This window comes from Xyrauchen texanus, chromosome 7 (genome assembly GCF_025860055.1).
Source record: "Xyrauchen texanus isolate HMW12.3.18 chromosome 7, RBS_HiC_50CHRs, whole genome shotgun sequence".
Taxonomy (NCBI): Eukaryota; Metazoa; Chordata; class Actinopteri; order Cypriniformes; family Catostomidae; genus Xyrauchen; species Xyrauchen texanus.
In genome coordinates, this window is record NC_068282.1 from 50,350,432 (window position 1) to 50,370,676 (window position 20,245).

The 20,245-nt window shown below is 46.2% G+C and overlaps 1 protein-coding gene across 1 annotated transcript in view; it reads right to left on the reverse strand.

Annotated features, from left to right (window-relative positions):
* The window catches only part of LOC127646300 (voltage-dependent T-type calcium channel subunit alpha-1I-like), a 151,355-nt gene that overhangs the window by 81,152 nt on the left and 49,958 nt on the right, over nt 1-20,245 (reverse strand). Inside the window, exons 4-5 of the mRNA XM_052129828.1 lie at nt 17,668-17,765; nt 7,917-8,076 (exon numbers count right to left, since the gene is read on the reverse strand). Of these exons, the coding sequence (XP_051985788.1) occupies nt 7,917-8,076; nt 17,668-17,765 (258 nt within the window). The remainder of the gene's footprint in view (nt 1-7,916; nt 8,077-17,667; nt 17,766-20,245) is intronic.

A 20,245-nucleotide genomic window follows, 5' to 3' on the forward strand; every position in this document is an offset into this window, starting at 1 on the left:
CTCGGAGACTTCTGTGCCAAATGTGGCACTTGCAGCCGAGGGCATTGCTGCCAGCTACAACATGGCATTCTGTAACTTTCTTCTTGGAGATTTTAACAACTGTGAGATATCCGTGTTTATGATGAATCTTGAACCGTATATAACTTGTCCGATGAGATGGGGCAAAACCTTTGACCAGGGGCTTTCAAACTGGGTGAAAGTGAGCGTTCCCTCACAAACTCTGGGTTAATAACGATCTTAAACAAACTTTAAATAAGAAGAGAACGGATTTTTTAAGGAATGAGACACTTAAGGTAAAAGAGCTAAATAAAGAAGTTAAACGTAAGATAAAGGAGGTGCAAATACAGTATAAAGGGAAAGTGGAGGAGGATATTTTTATACGGGTAATGTCAGACATGCATGGAGGGGATTACATCAAAATAAAGATGTCCACCTTGCGGTTCAGGGCATCCACACCAAATGATCTGCTTTTATTGAGGACAAACAGCTCGTCATTTAATAAACTGACTGTCTGACCTTCAACATGCACATTTACAGCTGCACATGGGAAATACCAAAAGCCAAATACTGCAGAAGAGTGACCAAGTGGCGCTACCCAATTAAACCGGGCAGCACATCCCCTGGCCAGAGCATCACGGAAACTATACTGTAATATAACTCAACAACCACTAGCTTGATCTGCACAACATAGGAGTGGTTGTAAAGCGCAGACTCTTATCTTTACAATGAATATATCTGATCTGACCAGTTCTCAAACACTGCTTTTATATTTGCTGATAAAGTACAACACCATGAAATATTCCTCATGTGTCCTCATTACAGCTATGCTATCGCTAATGGGATAATGCATTACTAAGTAATTAATTACGGTAATTAAGTAAGGGATTACTTTTAATTTTTCAATCATTTAATTACAGTTACTTCTGATGTAATTGCGATAATTACTGTATAGACTCTCGAACAATAGTTCATTTAAATACGTCTAATATTCAAATATAACGCCTCTTTAAATTCATTGCCCAGTTCATGAATAATTTATTAGATTTTATATGATTTAAGGGGTTATCGAGGTTGAACAGGGTTTTAGAAAGTAATTAGTAATAAGTAATGCAGTTACTTGTAATTAGTACAGTAATCTAGTGTTTGTAATTAGTAGTTAGTAATGGATTACTTTTTTTAGAGTAACTAACCCAACACTGCTTATTAAGTATTTAGAGAAGTTTTCAGATGTTTGCAATAAAAGTTATTTTTGTGTGTTTTGTCAGCGGTGATGTAGCATGAGAGTTTCTGAGCGCGATGCTAATATAGTTAGGTTTTTTATAATTTGATACAGATATAATTTGAGTTATAAGCTCTTATTTTTGGGCATTAATCCTTAATAATGTATTCGGGATGTAAGGGGTTAACGTTTGGTTACGTATGTAACCTCCGTTCCCCGAGGGAGGGAATGACAGGTTGTGTCGGAGAAGCGACACTAGGGGTCTCTCTTGAGCGCCGATATCCACCTCTGATCTATGAAAAAAGGCCAATGAGAGTTGGCAGCCAGTATTTGCATGTCCCGCCCCTGGACATACGGGTATTTAAGCGGCGCAAATACGGGAGTTCATTCAGGATTTTTCTGAGGAGCCGGAAATGGTCCGGCCACAACAGTGGCTCGGTTCAGCGACATGGCGGAGGAAAGACACAACGTGTCGTTCCCTCCCTCGGGGAACGGAGGTTACATACATAACCAAACGTTCCCCTTCTGTCGCTCTCTCCACGTTGTGTCGGAGAAGCGACACTAGGGGACCCATTCCAATCTTGCCATGCGCTGAACCGTGTACGTGAACCGCCGATACAGAGGTGGGCAGGGATTTCATCCAGTGCCGCGCATCGTCTGTACTTGGCTGCACGTACCCTTCCCCAATGCCCCATAAGAACATCGGGATCCTTCTAGTTACCCTGGGAGGGGAACAAGGCGATGTTTGCCAACATGGGAACGGGCCTGCCTGGCTGGGCCTCTTTTCTCTCTATGTTTCTCGCATAGAGCAATCACGGCCTGGGCCCTTACACGCATATAGGGAAGGGGGTCTTACCCAGACCCTGCGGAGACCACAACTGCCCTTTTTCTTGGGGAGGAAAAGTGGTAGACACGTCACACAGCCGTCTTAGGGCTCGTGTGGAAAGTATGGCGCGGTGGTAGATCCAGCCTCGAAAGGGGGGAGTTGCTACAGCACGACGACCAGGGCAGCTGTAACTGCCTAAGGGAGACACGGGGGTCCGCTCTTAAGGGAACAGAACCGTGGAATTACACACAGGGGGAGTCCGAACAGGAGGCCTTACCTGTGGAGCACCTATACCAGTACAGGGTAGCCATCAGGGTACCCGCAGTGGCTTGGGTCGGCGAGTTCCTCCACTGAACCGCGGACCCGGAGGGCTGGGGAGGAATCGACCAGGGTCCTGACTCGGAGTGGGGCGCCCTGGGAAGAAGGCGCACTACTTTAGCTTGACGTCAGGAAAAGGGCGCTGGGCGCAAGCGATCCACCCGGCCGGTCGGTCTACGTGTTACTGAGTTCTACGGGCTCGGACCTGAGAAAACACGAGACGCAACCGACTCAACGCGGAGGTTGTAAAACCTCACGAAGGTGTTGGGTGTTGCCCAACCTGCGGCTCTACAGATGTCTGCTAGTGAGGTGCCCTTGGCCAGTGCCCACGAGGACGCAACACCCTTTGTTGAGTGAGCTTGGACCCGCAAGGGTAGGGGCACGGCCTGGGTGTGATAAGCCAGTGTGATGGCGTCGACAACCCAGTGGGTGAGCCTCTGTTTGGAGATGGCATTCCCTTTCTGCCTTCCCCCAAAGCAGACAAAGAGCTGCTCAGAGCGTCTGATGCTCTGTGTGCGGTCCAGGTAAATGCGCAGGGCGCGCACTGGACACAGCAACGAAAGGGCTGGGTCTGCCTCCTCCTGGGGCAGCGCCTGCAGGTTCACTACCTGATCTCGGAATGGTGTGGTAGGAACCTTGGGCACATAGCCCGGTCGCGGTCTTAGGATCACAGATATATCCGCCGGACCGAACTCCAGGCAAGTGTCGCTGACAAAGAACGCTTGCAGGTCCCCGACCCTCTTGATAGAGGCAAGCGCGATCAGCAGGGCCGTCTTAAGAGAGAGGGCCCTGAGTCCAATTGATTCAAGCGGCTCGAAGGGAGGTCTCTGGAGTCCTGCCAAGACTACCGAGAGATCCCAGGAGGGAACTAGGCCTGGCCGGGAGGGATTCAACCTCCGGGCGCCTCTCAGGAACCTGAGGATCAGGTCGTGCTTACCCAAAGACTTGCTGTCTACAGGATCGTGGTGGGCGGCAATGGCGGCAACATACACCTTGAGGGTGGACGGGGACAGCCTCCTGTCCAGCCTCTCCTGTAGGAACAGGAGCACTGACTTGATCGCGCATCTCTGCGTGTCTTCAGTTCGGGAAGAACACCAATCTGCGAAAAAGCGCCACTTTAGGGCGTAAAGGTGCCTGTAGAGGGGGCTGATTGTATTCACAACGGTCGCCGGTAAGCCGGCTAGCTCTTCCGCATCCCGTCCAGGGACCAGACGTGGAGGTTCCAGAGGTCAGGGGAATTCGCCAGGGAGGAGCTGTCGCGTGAAGCCTGAGTTCCGAGAACCAAGTCCGAGTGGGTCAGTAGGGGGCCACTAGCGTGACTTGCTCCTCGTCCTCCCTGACCTTGCACAGCACCGGTGCAAGAAGGCTCACTGGGGGAAATGCGTACTTGCGCAGCCCTGAGGGCCAGCTGTGTGCCAGTGCGTCTGTCCCGAGGGGAGCCTCTGTTAGGGCGTACCAGAGCGGGCAGTGGGAGGTTTCCTGGGAGGCGAACAGGTCTACCTGGGCCTTGCCAAACCGTTCCCAAATCATCTGGACCGACTGGGGGTGAAGCCTCCACTCCCCGCCGGGCAGGCGTTGTCGTGATAGCGCGTCCGCTACGACGTTGAGCTTGCCGGGGATGTGAGTGGCACGCAGCGACTTGAGTCAGACACCTGCTGCAGGGGCACTCCTGCCCGTAAAAAGCAGAGGTCTGTCCAGGGTCGGAGTGTTTTGAGGCAGGCGGGGGTGATCCTTACCCGATGCGTGCCGTGGTGCCATGCTTGTCTCGGGACTCGAGTCTGGAGCCAGTGCTGGAGTGGTCTCATATGCATCAACCCCAGCGGCGCGACCGCCGCAGAGGACGCCATATGCCCCAGGAGCCTCTGGAAAAGTTTTAGAGGGACCACTGTGCCTGGCTTGAAGGAAGCGAGGCAGTCCAGCACCGACTGAGCACGCTCGCTCGTGAGACGTGCTGTCATTGAGACTGAGTCTAACTCCAACCCGAGAAAAGAGATGCTCTGAACCGGAGTGAGCTTGCTATTTTCCCAGTTGACCTGAAGCCCCAAGCGGCTGAGGTGCCGGAGCACCTGGTCTCTGTGTGTGCATAATAACTCTCGAGAGTGTGCTAGGATGAGCCAGTCGTCGAGGTAGTTGAGAATGCGGATGCCGGCTACTCGCAGAGGGGCAAGGGCCGCCTCTGCGACCTTCGTGAAGACACGAGGGGACAGAGACAGGCTGAAGGGGAGGACTTTGTACTGAAACGCCTGGCCGTCGAACGCGAACCGTAAGAAGGGTCGGTGTCATGGCAGAATTGAGACGTGGAAGTACGCGTCCTTCAGGTCTACCGCTGCGAACCAATCTAGATGCTGAATGCCAGCCAGAATATTTCTCTGCGTGAGCATTTTGAACGGGAGTATTAACAAGGCCCGATTGAAAACTCGCAGGTCCAGGATTGGTCGTAAGCCGCCGCCTTTCTTGGGTACAATGAAGTAAGGGCTGTAGAAACCCTTCCTCATTTCGGTTGGAGGGACGGGCTCTACCGCGCCCTTGGCTAAGAGGGTCGCGATTTCCGTCAGGAGGTGTGGCAAATGAAAAAACAAAGGATTCTCCTCCCGGCCCTCCACCGGGGGACGAAGCGGTCTTACCACCTCCGGAGCTAACGTCTTCGGCTCTGGGTCGACTGTCTCAGGAACGCTAGGGAGCCTTCCGGGTCCTAGAGGGGGTTCGTGAGACAGGGGGCGTGCGCCGCCTGCGGGGTGCTCGACGCTGGGGCTGAGAGCTGGGCCCGGGTTGAGGCGGAGCAGGAGCTGGTTTCTTCGCTGCAGGGGGACGCCCTCGGCGAGCAGACGGGGCAGGGCCCATAGCGGCAGGTGTACGGTGGGGCATGATGTGAGATATGGCCTCCGTCTGCTTCTTCACCGCGGAGAACTGTTGGGCGAAGTCCTCGACAGTGTCGCCGAAAAGGCCAATCTGGGAGACAGGTGCGTCTAGGAAGTGGTTCTTGTCGGCCTCACGCATCTCGACCAGGTTGAGCCAGAGATGGCGTTCCTGGACCACTAGGGTGGCCATCGCCTGTCCGAGTGCCTGCGCTGTGGCCTTCGTCGCTCTCAGGGCGAGGTCGGTCGCTGAGCGCAGTTCCTGCAGCACATCAGGATCAGGTCCACCCCCGTGCATGTTTCTGAGTGCTTTGGCCTGGTGGACTTGCAGGAGGGCCATCGCATGCAGGGCGGAGGCAGCGCGTCCAGCCGCACTGTAGGCCTTCGCGTTGAGCGAGGATGTTGTCCTACAGGGCTTGGATGGGAGTACGGGGCGGCCACGCCAGGAGGTAGGGCTACCGGGGCATAGATGTTACGCAACTGCCCTATCGACCTGGGGAATCGCCCCGTATCCGTGGCGCTCTCCGCCGTCGAGGGTGGTGAGAGTGGAGCGGGTGGCACCTAAACGAGCGGAGATCGGGGCTCTCCACGTAGATGTCAGCTCGTCATGCACCTCCGGGAAAAACAGGACCGGGGGGATGCGTGACCGCGAACGGCGCGCTGCCCCCAGGAACCAGTCATCCAACCGTGAAGGCTGTGGGGAGGATGGAGGGTTCCAATCCAACCCCACGCTCATGGCGGCCCGGGAGACATCTGAGCGTCGGCCTCAGCCTGGGCCTGCTGGCCCGAAGGCGGCAGTCCAGGGGAGTCCTCGGCATCAGACATCACACTCTCCGATGCGGCGGCGAGCTCCGATGGGGGAAACTGCACCCGCTGTCGCCCCCAAATCGCCCCCAGCGCCAACCGCATCGTCCTCAATCCCGTGGGAAGAAGGAACAATGCGGGGTGCAGCTGGGGTGGCTTGCTTTCTGTTGAAAGCAAGCCGCGACCGCAACGTGGTCATGGTCACGTTCTCGCAGTGAGAACATGAACCATCCACAAACGCTGCCTCGGTGTGATCGCGGCCCAAACACACGAGACAGCGCCTGTGGCCGTCTGAAGCAGAGAGGCTTCTACCGCATCCAGGAACAACACAGGGGCGGAAGGGCATCTTGAAAAAGACGCGTCCTGAAAAGGACGTTCAACGCCGCTGTGTTTTGCTCTTTTAGAGAAATTCACTCTTTTAAGGGAAATAACTCTTTTAATACACAGTATGTGTGTGTGTCTGCTAACTCTCATTGGCCTTTTTTCATAGATCAGAGGTGGATATAGGCGCTCAAGAGAGACCCCTAGTGTCGCTTCTCCGACACAACGTGGAGAGAGCGACAGAAGGGGAAACTCTGTTTTCCATACAAGAATTGTGTTTTCATAATGACAAATATAAAGGAGAATTTAACAAGAGCTTTAAAGCATGGACCCCCATGAATTAAGGACAAAGATATTCATTTTTATCCTCTGTAAATATGTTCATTTATTGTCAAATGTGCATTTCTATATGACAAAAAATACGCAATATTAAAATTGTTACCTGCATTTGCGATTCAATAATAAAATGCAAGGAAATGAAGAGCAAAGCCGTGCATCAGGAGTGAATTTAACAATAGATGCAGGAGAAGCCTCCGATAAGAGTAATGTCTCTCTAACGTCTCACATCGTCCATTATTGTGGCGTTACATGTGTGACATAACAAGGTCAGAGTCATAATTCTCCCCGCAGCTCCTCCTGTACGCCATCATCCTGTGACAGAACAGATTCACTGAACAGCAGTTTCTACTTCAGCTCTGTATTATTGGATGGAATTTGTTTTCTTCAAGTGATGCGGTCCGATGCTGTCTTTGCAGTGCACACTAATGAGGGAACATCATGACAGCATCATAAATGTCTTCTTGAGGCACATTCTAATAAACACAGTGAGTTTACTCTGGTAAACACACTAAAAAGAGCCATCACGATATAATGTTCTATCACAACAATTCAGCTCAAAGAGACAACAACAACAACAACAACAACAACAACAACAACAGAAGATAAAGATCAAGAGAACTCTGGAATGCTTAATTGAAAAGCATCAAAACATCATAATTTAATCCCAAATATGACATGCAAAAACTATATTTTGCACAAAAGGAAATGAAGCCTACATTTACCGTGTGTGTGTGAGTGTGCGTGCATGTGTGTGTGCTTGCATGTGAGTGTGTGTGCTTGCATGTGTGTGTATGTGCCTGTGTGTGTGCGTGCGTGCGTGCGTGTGTGTGCTTGCGTGCGTGTGTGTGTTTGCATGTGTGCGTGCTTGTGTGTGTGCGTGCTTGCGTGTGTGTGCTTGCGTGCGTGTGTGTGTTTGCATGTGTGCGTGCTTGTGTGTGTGCGTGCTTGCGTGTGTGTGCTTGCGTGCGTGTGTGTTTGCATGTGTGCGTGCTTGTGTGTGTGCGTGCTTGCGTGTGTGTGCTTGCGTGCGTGTGTTTGCATGTGTGCGTGCTTGTGTGTGTGCGTGCTTGCATGTGTGTGTGCTTGCGTTTTGCGCGCACTTGCGTGTGTGTGCGTGCTTGCGTGTGTGTGCGTGCTTGCGTGTGTGCGTGCTTGTGTGTGCGCGCTTGCGTGTGTGTGTGCTTGCATGTGTGCGTGCATTTGCGTGTGTGCGTGGTGTGCGCGTGTCACTCACAGGGTGAAGTTCTCCTCTGGGTAGCAGCGGTTACGCAATAGCCCCGCCCACAGCTGCACGCCAATGATGCCGAAGATGAAGAAGACGAAGAAACACAGCAGCAGAACGTTCCCCAACATCGGCAGAGTGTCCAACAACAGATTCACCAGGATACGCATGCCTGACACACAAAACATAATCGCCTGACTACACGAGGTCACGCCAGTGAGGTCATTTTTAGTGTAACATGAACTCACTTTAATATCAGAGACAGTGTAGCAGCTGTGCTTGTTTGCACAATTAATCAATACACATTTTTTTGTTTTTTTAATTGAATCTCACAGTTTGCTAAAGTGAAATAATAGTCATGTCATATTTTCCCATAGACTGACATTTTTTCCGGAAGCCACACAAACTCACCACAAAGTATTTCACAACTTCCTCAGTTTCATACAAACACACGAGGCACATTCAGCGTTAAACTCTTCATCTGAAGGTTTGTTGAGTTTCTCAGGTGGCTTTAATGGGACGGCAAAACCAGCTGCACGTGCGTCTTATTTTATAGCAAATACTTTTACATTTTTATATTTAAATGTAATATACAATGGTACATAGTATCTTAATAAAAAGCATTATCTATTTTTACAAAACATTTTTGTGAATGAAACTACGTCACTTATTTATACAAATATTTACCCAGTTGAATATTGCACAATAATAAATAATTAATGTGCAACCTAGTCAAGTTTATTATTATAATATAATACTGCATGCTCATGATTATTTTAATTTAAAATACAAGTCATTTATTTTTCTGTCCTTTTTACCTTCAATGGGAGCTTTTATTTTGACACTGAACGTTTATGAATCTTAAAGGTGCAGTCGGTGACTTTTGTCTAATTGGACTAATGGTGCGTTCACATACAACACAACAAAAAGTTTTGTCTATCATTGCTCGCACGAGTTTGAGCGCTGGATTATAAATGTGCGTTTAAACTGGCGTTCGCGCGAGTATTCCCGCGTCTCTTCCGGAAAAGGACAGGAGGAGGGGCTTCTAAGACTTGGTTCATAGTAAAGTTCGACCAATAGCTGGAATCAAGTAGTCGCGCATATTTACAGAACTTACCAGGTCGTCCAACTTCCTCACTTACTTTCCTCCAAGCGACGTCTTTATTCATCTGGTCTCTGTACATGTGTGACGTTGTGTCATTGTGCTACTCACAGTCAGCCATCATTGCTTTAATCCATGAGTGAAAGTGTCCAATAACAGGACGGTTAATGAGATTAGCGAGTAGTATTCGGCTGGTCATGTGATCTGAGGTCCCTCTCTTGAAACTCATTTCAAACAGTCCTGACTGAGAATAGCACATTTCTACAATGACATCTGAAAACGATTGATGTTAAATGATGCTACACCCAAACCGCTAGCTGTCAGTGTAGCGGTGCGTTCACATACAAAGCGAAGCGAATGTTTTGCGTGGCGCAATTACATACAAAGTCAATGCAATAAATCGCTTCATTCGCGTATTCGCTTAAAGCGATGTCGTGAAAGCCTGTCAGCGTTGAGATTGTTCAGATGTCACTGGCGTACTGACATAGTAGCAGAAGAAATGGATGAAATGGTCGTAGCGGTGTGTGGGCACCTGGAGTTGTACGACACAACATCATACATGTACAGAGACCGTTTATAAATGAGCTGATAATTGTGTCACTCTTTATTATTTCTCTGAAATTATTCAATACATTATTAAAAAGGTTAAACGCAATCAGTAATCACAAATTGATCTGAAATGTGTTTTGGATTGGATGGTGGGTGCAGTGAATTATTATCAGACCCCACACACACACACACACACACACACACACACACACACACACACACACACTCACTCACACACTCACACACACACACACACACGCACACAACAACAACAACAACAACCGCCATTCGCCACTAAGTGGCGGTGACGTCACCACGACACTTGTGCCAGGCTATGTGCACGTTAAGGCCATGTGAAGTGTCGAACGCCCGCTGGCAGGAGGTCACGGGACAGATCCATCAGGTGACACGGGTTGAATGACTGAGATGACTGGCTGATACAACACCTGTGCCAACTTGCTGTGCTTTAGCCACACGGCGCCTGCTCGTTGTTGTGAGGGTCGCTCCTCTGCGCTCCGTTGTTGTTGGAGGGCGACTACCTCCAAGTGGCAAGCAGCATCCTTCACAAGCCACCTCCAAAGAGGCCGATCTTGACACTGATGGTACCAGTCATCGGCAAGTCCACTCAGCTCCACATCCTCCTGTACCATATCACTCCATCTCTTCTCCAGCCCGTGCTGCACCCGCTTAGCCCCCTCCATCCGGCCAAACAAAAAACTGTTTAGGCATGCGGTGGCCAGGCATGCGGGCTACATGACCCAGCCAATGCAACCTTGCCTGCCAGAGGAGCTCACCGATGGGACTTTGTCCACATATTTCAAAGATTTGTGAGCTCCTCACACAATCCAGCCTGGTTAAACCCAGGATGGATCTTAGGCAGGCCAGCCTAAATGTTTCTCCATTAGGGGGGTCCACGTTTCACAAGCATAGAGAAGGGAGGGAATGACCATGGCCGAGAATACCTGAAGCTTTGTGCGGAGCGACAAACCAGGTAGCTTCCACACAGCGTTACGCAACCGATGAAAAGATAATGCCGCTCGACTGATTCGGAGTGAGACCTCTGCTGTCAAACCGGAGCTGGTCATAAGCACACTTCCCAGGTATGGAAAACACTCCACTCTCTCCACAACTGCCCCATCACCAATTGGGAGCTGTGGGGGTGGAGTGTCCGATGGTACATAATACCCAGGAAGGTGCTTAGTTTTGGTTGGGCTGATGGTAAGGCCCCATCTCTTGGTGGCAAGCTCCAGGTTCATCAGCAGCGCCCCCAATTCCTCCTCTGAGTGAGCAGCAATCACCAGATCATCAGTATACATAATGTGGTTGACCAATAGTGAGCCATCCCTTGACCGCACCCGGGCATCGATCAACCTCCCATTATATCTGTACCAGATGGAAAATCCTCCAGTACAGCCATTGAAGGATTCACGAACCACGTGGTCGAAATAGATATTAAATAATGTGGGAGCCAGAGGACATCCCTGTCGCACTCGAAGGTGAACAGGGAATGGCTCCGACTCCCGACCACGTAGATTTACCTGGGCCCGCTCGCCATCATGAAGGTCCTTAATGATTGCGAGCAGCGGGTCTGGGACTCCGAAAGTACGAAGAACAACCCAGAGCCCAGTTCTACTGATGGTATCATAGGCCTTGACCAGGTCAATAAAGCAGAGATGTAGGTCTTGCTGGAATTCCCTACACCTCTGCTGTAGCAGACGGACAGAGAATATGGCATCTGTGCAAGACCGCCCCTTCCTGAAACCACACTGGGGCTCCGCAAGTCTCTCCTCAGCAGGCCTGGCAAGGCGATGTTGAATAATCCTTGCCAGGACCTTTCCCGGCACACTGAGGAGTGAGATGCCCCTATAGTTATTGCAATCTGAGCGGTCCCCCTTTTTAAAGAGAGGGACCACCAGGGCATCCTTCCAATCCTGTGGAACCCGCCCAGTGGTCCAGACTGTTGTTATGATGTCATGTAGGGCAGTCTGTGCACAAACACCACCCTCCCTCAGCATTTCACTGGGGAGATCATCTCTGCCCGGTGCCTTTCCTGGTCTCAGGCTCCGGATCGCCTTCAGTACTTCCTCCAAAGATGGCACCTCAGCCAGCCACCCACAGGGAGGGACTTCTTCAGAATCAGAATCAGAATCAGAATCAGAATCAGCTTTATTGCCAAGTATGCTTACACATACAAGGAATTTGTCTAGGTGACAGGAGCTTCCAGTCAACAACAATACAAACAATACCAAAAAAAAACAGCAGCAAGGCATAGGTAATTAAAAACAAAAAGAACACAAAATAAATAATTATACATATACGCATATAAACTCACCTTCATACATACCCACATACACACACGTAGTGCAAATCTAATACAATCTGTATATAAAGAACAAAAAACAGTATATTATGTACTACACTTCCTCCAATATTTGTGGCACCGCAGCCCCAGCAGGGTCATCCCCACTTTGTCCCACAATGTTTTCCAGGCTCAGGGTCTTCCCCTCCCCTGGACCTCACAGAAATGCTCAGCAAATCTGCAAACCTGTTTCTGGGGGTCTGAGATTGGATCACCGTTCTTTCCCCTAATGATGGTAATAGGTGTAACTTTTTTGATGGAATTAAAGAGCGATTTGTGATTGTGGGCCACTGAGGCAGACTCCACCTCCTCAGCAACCCACGACCACCAACCATCCTTGCAGCGCCTCACAGCTCTCCGAACCGGTAAGCCTCCTCATTCTCTGATGTGGGAAGCTGTAGACGATGAGAGTGGGCCTGTCGCTTTTTCTCAGCCAGCCTGAACACCTCCTCCGTCAGCCAGGATTTCTGAGGAGGTCTGGACCGTGCGCCCAAAACTGCCATTGCAGTTACATGAGCCACAGTCCTAAACCTTGCCCATTTCCCCTCGACATCCAGAGGAGTGGGGGATGATGCCAACCCCAGCTGCAAGCGATGCTGAAATTCTCGCTTGCAACATTTATCAGCCAGCCTAGACCAGGCCACTATGGGTTTGAAAGGGGTCAGGGGTTTACACCCACCACCGGGAGTGGAAGAATGGCAGGCGCATCTTACAGATGACAAGTCGATGGTCAGTGGGCAGATCAGCTCCACGGTAGGTCCTGGTGTCAAGGACATGGGCCCGCATCCGCTGTTCAGTCACTATGTTGTCCAGCAGATGTTCTTGCTTGGACCCGGCATGCATCCATGATGTTGTGTGGATGTGCCGATACTGGAACAGTGTGTTGGTAATTACAAGCCCATGGGCTGCACAAACATCTAGCAGCCTCCTGACCAGGTGCAAGCATCATGACCAACTCGGGCATTGAAATCACCCAACATGTTGATTCTATCCTGAGGGGCCACTTTAGCCAACACCTGTGACAGGAGGTCATAGTAGGCATCTGACTCATCGGTCTTTCCCGCATCCCTCCACAGATGTTTGTCTTCGGTGGGGGCATAAATAACCATGACCACCACTCCTCGCCTCTGGTTGATGGGAAGGCGAACCCAAAGTAACCTGGGGCTCACAGCTTCCTACACCTCACCGCCACGCTCCCACGCTGCCTTCATTCTTTTGTTCAGAAGAGCCACTCCCTGTTGTTTGGCAGTCGCCTGCCCCGAGTAGAGGACAGTCCACCCCTCGTAGTGGCAAGAGGGGTGGTCCACCGGACCTCCTGAACACCACAAAGATCCAGGCGGTACCGGTCCAGCTCCCGACAGAGGAGTGGCAGCCTCCTCCGCTGTGAGTGTTCGAACATTCCACGTGGCCATCCGTAGTGGCTTTTTGTTGTTTCTGGAGGAGCCCTGAGGGTGAGGATTCAGTCTCCTGGCTCTGCCTGATGGAGTTTGGCCAAGTGACGTCATAGACGCCTGTCCCCCCAGGGCCTCCGGCACTAGCTTAATTATAGATTTACTTCGTGGTTTAGTGGTAATCAGTTGAAGGTAGAGGGGTTACCAGCCCCTCGCACCCATCCAGAGCCCCCATTTGGCCGCTGTAAAGCACCATGACAGAAAGGGGAGGGAACGGTCTTTATTGCCCCCCCCCCCCATGGCGCTGCCCACAACGTTGCCCGTCCGGCACCACATGGAGGTAGGGGGTTGTTTAGCCAGACCACACACACACGGAAACACACACTCACACACACACTCTCTCACACACACACACTCACTCACTCACACACACACACACACACACACACACACACTGATAAAAGCGGAGAACGGATGTCTTATTCTCCGTTTATCAGAGATTTGAGCGAAACCGAGAAGACGAGCACAAACATGTTGAAATGATTCGATTTAAAAGCAAAGACATTTTTAGGAGCGTTTGAAATGGTGACGTCTGGCTCACAGGTCGCTGTTGTTCAACAGATTTCACTTTATTAGTGTCGATGTTTTGCACTAGCGAGGACATTTAAGGTCTCTGAGGAGTGTGTAATCCTCATAATGGAGGCTGTGTTGTTTTCTCTCCTCAATGACTTTTTTAATCTCTCTCGGTTCATGTCTTCAGTATGTCTCTCTCCCAGTAAAAACTTTCCGTGTGATTCTCACTCTTTCAGCATCTGTTACTCTTCCTCTCATTTGCATATAATATCATAGTGTAACAACGTTCAACACGACATTAATGAACTCTTGGGGAACAGTTGAATATGTGGAGGAAACACTGATTTCTGAGGGTTTCAGAGGGTTTCAAGTACTTTAAGACCTGAACAAATACCAGATGTCCACACCAGAACAAAATAAATCATGTGTCACAATTTATAGTAATCAAGACAAGATTTCCACTTACAGTCTTTCACTATATGAGTTCAGGGAAGAGTTAACCTGTTGATGAACGCCCCCTTTCTGAGCACAAACCATGAAAATGACCTGAACTGAAATGGTTGTATTTGCGGGACACTTTGGAGTTTGGACACAGTTGTGGCATCTTTTGAAAGAGACACTTTGGACTTTATTTCTCAAGTGTCAGAATTAATATATGTTGTTATTTATTAAAGTTAGAGAAGCTGAAGTTTATTGTAATGGACATATTTTGTGCTGAACATGTTTTTATCATCTAATAATAACAATAGTGTTCAGAGTAAAATTAAGCTCCGCCTCTCAAGACGACACTAAATCTGACGGCACTGCTCGACTATTATGAATAAAACTACGCCACATTTTTATAAATAGACTTTGGAGACGGGCTGGTTTTGTTTATGAGACTCTAATATATCAGATCATAAACAGTTTTACTACATGAATGCTGCTCAGATTGCAGTTTGTTGAAGAACGATGACGAAGGCGAGATCTCATGTAAACAATGGAGAATATATCAATATTTCTCACATTTATCACTTTTATGGACAAAAAGTGCGATTGGATGTTTTTAATGAACGCTTGTCATGGACGATTGACCCAAGTGTGTTGAACTGGATTCATCTGGCGATCGTGTTTTCATAATAAAAGTCCCGTTTTGATATTGCATGTTTTCATAATAAAAGTCCCATTTTGATATTGCATGTTTTCATAATAAAAGTCCCGTTTTGATATTGCATGTTTTCATAATAAAAGTCCCGTTTTTATATTGCATGTTTTCATAATAAAAGTCCCGTTTTGATATTGCATGTTTTCATAATAAAAGTCCCGTTTTGATATGGCATGTTTTCATAATAAAAGTCCCGTTTTGATATGGCATGTTTTCATAATAAAAGTCCCGTTTTGATATGGCACGTTTTCATAATAAAAGTCCCGTTTTGATATCGCACGTTTTCATAATAAAAGTCCCGTTTTGATATGGCACGTTTTCATAATAAAAGTCCCGCTTTGATATTGCACATTTTCATAATAAAAGTCCCGCTTTGATATCGCGACGCTTTCATAATAAAGTCCCGCTTTGATATCGCGACGCTTTCATAATAAAAGTCCCGCTTTGATATCGCACATTTTCATAATAAAAGTCCCGTTTTGATATCGCGACGCTTTCATAATAAAAGTCCCGCTTTGATATTGCACATTTTCATAATAAGTCCCGCTTTGATATGGCACGCTTTCATAATAAAAGTCCCGCTTTTGATATGGCACATTTTCATAATAAAAGTCCCGCTTTTGATATGGCACGTTTTCATAATAAAAGTCCCGCTTTTGATATGGCACATTTTCATAATAAAAGTCCCGCTTTGATATCGCACGCTTTCATAATAAAAGTCCCGCTTTTGATATGGCACATTTTCATAATAAAAGTCCCGCTTTGATATCGCACGCTTTCATAATAAAAGTCCCGCTTTGATATCGCACGCTTTCATAATAAAAGTCCCGTTTTGATATTGCATGTTTTCATAATAAAAGTCCCGTTTTGATATCGCACGTTTTCAAAATAAAAGTCCCGTTCTGATATCGCACGTTTTCATAATAAAAGTCCCGTTTTGATATTGCATGTTTTCATAATAAAAGTCCCGTTTTGATATCGCACGTTTTCAAAATAAAAGTCCCGTTCTGATATCGCACGTTTTCATAATAAAAGTCCCGTTTTGATATCGCACATTTTCATAATAAAAGTCCCGTTTTGATATTGCATGTTTTCATTTGTACTCCTGCACAAATAACTCAATCACTGTTTCTGGAGGATTACTATCGTGAAACAGAGATCGGATATCAATGTTGAACCCTTTGACCTTTGAAAAGATGTATCATGTTAACATTAATTACATTTATAGATGGTAAATTATATATTAATGTAAGCAGAGTGATGTCACTCCCGAGTGCCGGGAATTGCGGATTAACAGGTTTATAAACTTCCTAAAATAAGGGAAAATCTCTAAATAATTCAGAATATTCCTCACATGATATTATTCAGGTTGTATTTTGTTGTATTTTTAATATGTCTGACAGATGTGTAAATAAATAAATGTTTAAATATTTGATTAAAGTTTGGTTTGTTACAGTTTAACACACGTTTGTCATTCTACACATTCTTATCAGTTAAAATGTTATTTTTGTCGACTAACAGTAAAAGCCATTTTATTCCGAGTAAAACAGAGTAAAAATAATAAATGTGACATGACAAAATATTTTCGTTAAAACTAAAACAAATCAATGTGTAAAAATGAACACTCACGGTTAACGGTTAACGGCGTTCTGTAACTTCTGTAACGTGACAGAGTTTAAAGTGTCTCTATATGACAGATGAGGAAAGTAGTTTCAAATTTATAACATTTTGATGAAAGATTATAAAGACTACTTTTTCTTTGATTCATCATTAACAGTAAGAGCAGGAACACACATTAAGTCAACAGAAGTCCATTTTGACTTTAAAGGGGCCTATTTTGCTAAATTCACTGTTTGAATATAAATATGAGTCGGCAGTGTGTGTACACAACCTCCCTACAATGATAAAAGTCTTTCTTATATTTCTATTCATCAAAAACTGTGTCAAAATGAACGCTTTTCGTTTCTGCTCTAAAGTGACGTCACGTTAGATCAGGCCACGCCCACGACTGGTGACGGACTCCGCCCTATTAACATAGCTCCTCCCCTGAGTGATGTACACACAGTGCTGGAGCAGATACAGTGAGAAGAATAATGTCTCTGTTGTTAATAAGTGTCTGTTGTTGCTGTAAAACTGAACATAAGAGTCGTCATGAACTCCCGCATCAGAGCCGCTGAAGACACAGTGGACAAGTTTTGTTTTTGAAGGAAATCTGCCCCAAACATACAGAAATGTGTGTTTGTTTGTGTAAATCATTTTACACTGGACTGCTTTGTGAATGACAATATAAAGCAGGATTTTAAAATAAAGTGATTCTCATGTATGGATCAGAACCAACTGTTTGTGTTCCAGCTAACGTCTCTTAAATTGTCATGGAGACCAGAGCTATGTTGGGGTCGGGCAGCAGCAGCTCATTTGCATTTAAAGAGACACACACACATAATCAGCATGTTTTTGATTCCACCCAAAAAGAGGTGTTTATACATGATATAATAAATGATGATCCGTGGGGTATTATGAGCTGAAACTTCACAGACACATTCTGGGACACCTGAGACTTATATTACATATAATAGGTCTCCTTTAAAACACACAAGCATCCAGAGAAGGACTGAAACGATTGACTATAGAGAGATCAGACTCACTGGGAACTCTGTTGATGGCCTTCAGTGGACGCAGAACTCGAACCGTCCTGATGGCCGTCAGATTGATGTTCTGCAAGTCCAGAGAATACTCCACCACCCTAAAGAAGAGTCAAATATACGTGACTCTCAATACACAGATATGATGTAACAGTTGATTTCATTACCATCAATTCAATTATGTCATAAACCTGACATTGTTACCCTGTAGTCCTGAAAAGCAGCTTAACCGTTAACTGTTTGTGCGTTGGTTCATTTTAATGCTTAACCGAAAAATAAGCCATTGTTTTATAAGGCCGACCATCATGTCCTTGAACACCGGTCAAAACTCTTAAAATATAAAATGACAAATGCTCATGAAATAATCAGGGAAATGAAAATGAGCATAACGGTGTAAGGCTGACATCAAGATGTCGTAAAAGTCAAAGCACTCTGCGAGAACCAAGTCATAAAAACTCTTTCACCTGAGTCAACACATCCTACTGAACAAGGACAATAAAACACAAATCTCACATCTATCTCACCTCAGGCCAATTTAGGCCTATTCTCCTAAAACTCACAAACATCTGCCCCCCTCTACTCAGAATCACCTCAAACTCACCGAAGATCCACATGCATCAAAATATCATGACTGATGTATACAAATAATGTGACTAGGCATATCATTTAAAATGTCTCAGTGCGACTGGCATATGGTCTCTTTCTATGGTAACAAAGTTATAAGGTCTTTGCCAAATGCTGTATAATTCTGGAGGTCTGTCCCCATTCTGTATGCCTGTATGTTAATGAGGTATGTCCCCAGGACTTCCAAACTAACCACTCCCAAAATACTCTTTGTTCATGGTTTGGGTATTTAAGGAGATGTGGCACACTGTTCATGGTTCTCTGTAGTCAGACGATCCCGCACAGTTTACTGTGTGTAGTTTATATCAGGTAATGGCAATTTGAATTTCTTATGTTTTGATAAAATGTTTAAATTTGTCTTATTATTGTCTAATTGGATTGATGAATGTATTATGTCACCTGGTCAATAAATTGTTACATTTGAGTTTATTCTGATTTACTCTGAAACTATTGTCTTTAGTAGATTACGTTAAGTCCTTGTTTCCGCAAATCTTCGACCAGGTTAGCAGCGGACTAAAGCCGGTTGAGTGGAGCGTGGGGCACACCGACTGAGACTTTAGAGCTCCCACTAACTAATAGACATTATTTCTAGTGTACTTAGTGTGTACAGGCTCGATAGGGAATTACCGTTTAGTGTCGACCAAACCTAAACAGGGTGAAGTCTAAACCTCTGGTTATTGTAATATTTTCTAGACAAGTGTACGTAGGAAACTATGGCATGACATATAAAACTACTTTAACTTGGGTATGTTGGTCTATCTGTGTAAATGTAGTGGTCATGACCTCTGGGTACAAATAATGTTACTCTAATTAAGTGTTTACTATCTAAGGGGACTAAACAAAGTACTTGTAGATAAAAGGGCAAGCAGGAGCAGCCATATAATTAGTATTTAGTCAATTACTGTTTTAATGACCAAAACTGGCATATTTGTGACCGTGAGATCCGCGTGCACGGCCGGCGCGAGACTCTCTAAGCGATGAGGAATAACTGGAACGAAATAACTTCGCACGACAAAACAGAACACGCAGGAGACCTTCAGCCACGCCATTGGGTACCATGCTTGGGCCAGTTGGGTGGCTTCCCTATTCCTCCTTTACCTTATCCCCTTACAACAGACAGTATGCTTCATCAGACTGACAGATGAGGATTACTCGTATATTAATATACATTAATATACATTAATATATATATATATATATTAAAATTAAGCTCTGAAGGTGTTTTTAAAGATTTCCTGTTTCAGTGGCACACCCAAAATTAAAGACATATAACACGACAAAAAAAAAAACCACCAAAAAAAGGGTTTACGTGTTTGGTATAATTGTAAAGAAAACACAGTTTCACAGTGACACTCAGACTAAGAAAATGCTAAACAAATCACACACAAATTAAGCCAAAAATATACCTTTTTTTCATATTTGTCTTATTTGACATTATATATCTCTGGGTATAAATAAGGTGGCTCTGATAAACTGCTCTTGTTTTGAACTGTATCATATTGTACATAAGAACTAATTACACATGCAAACACAACAATGACTAAAGGTTTGCATAGCATGCACACATGATTTTACTCATGAGATTTCACAGAATGAGTTTCATTCTGTGTCATTTGAGTCATCATTGAGTCTGTGTCGTGTATTTGGCGCCATCTCCTGGTGGTCATATGTAACATTGTGCTTCATGTGGATTATCTAATGATCTATACATCTGATTATCTTGTGTGTGGACTCGATTCAAAGAGAATCACAGACTCTAAATAATCATATGTGAGACTTTATGTTCCGTTTATTTATTTGTTAAGTTATAAGCAAAAACGCGGCATATAAGCAACACCAACATAATTGTCAAAGACATATATTTAGCTGTTACTCACTATATGTTCTAGTCTGTGAGTAAAACAAATAGTCTGGTTGTATTTCACTCTTTAAGAGCTTTCCAACAACATATGACACA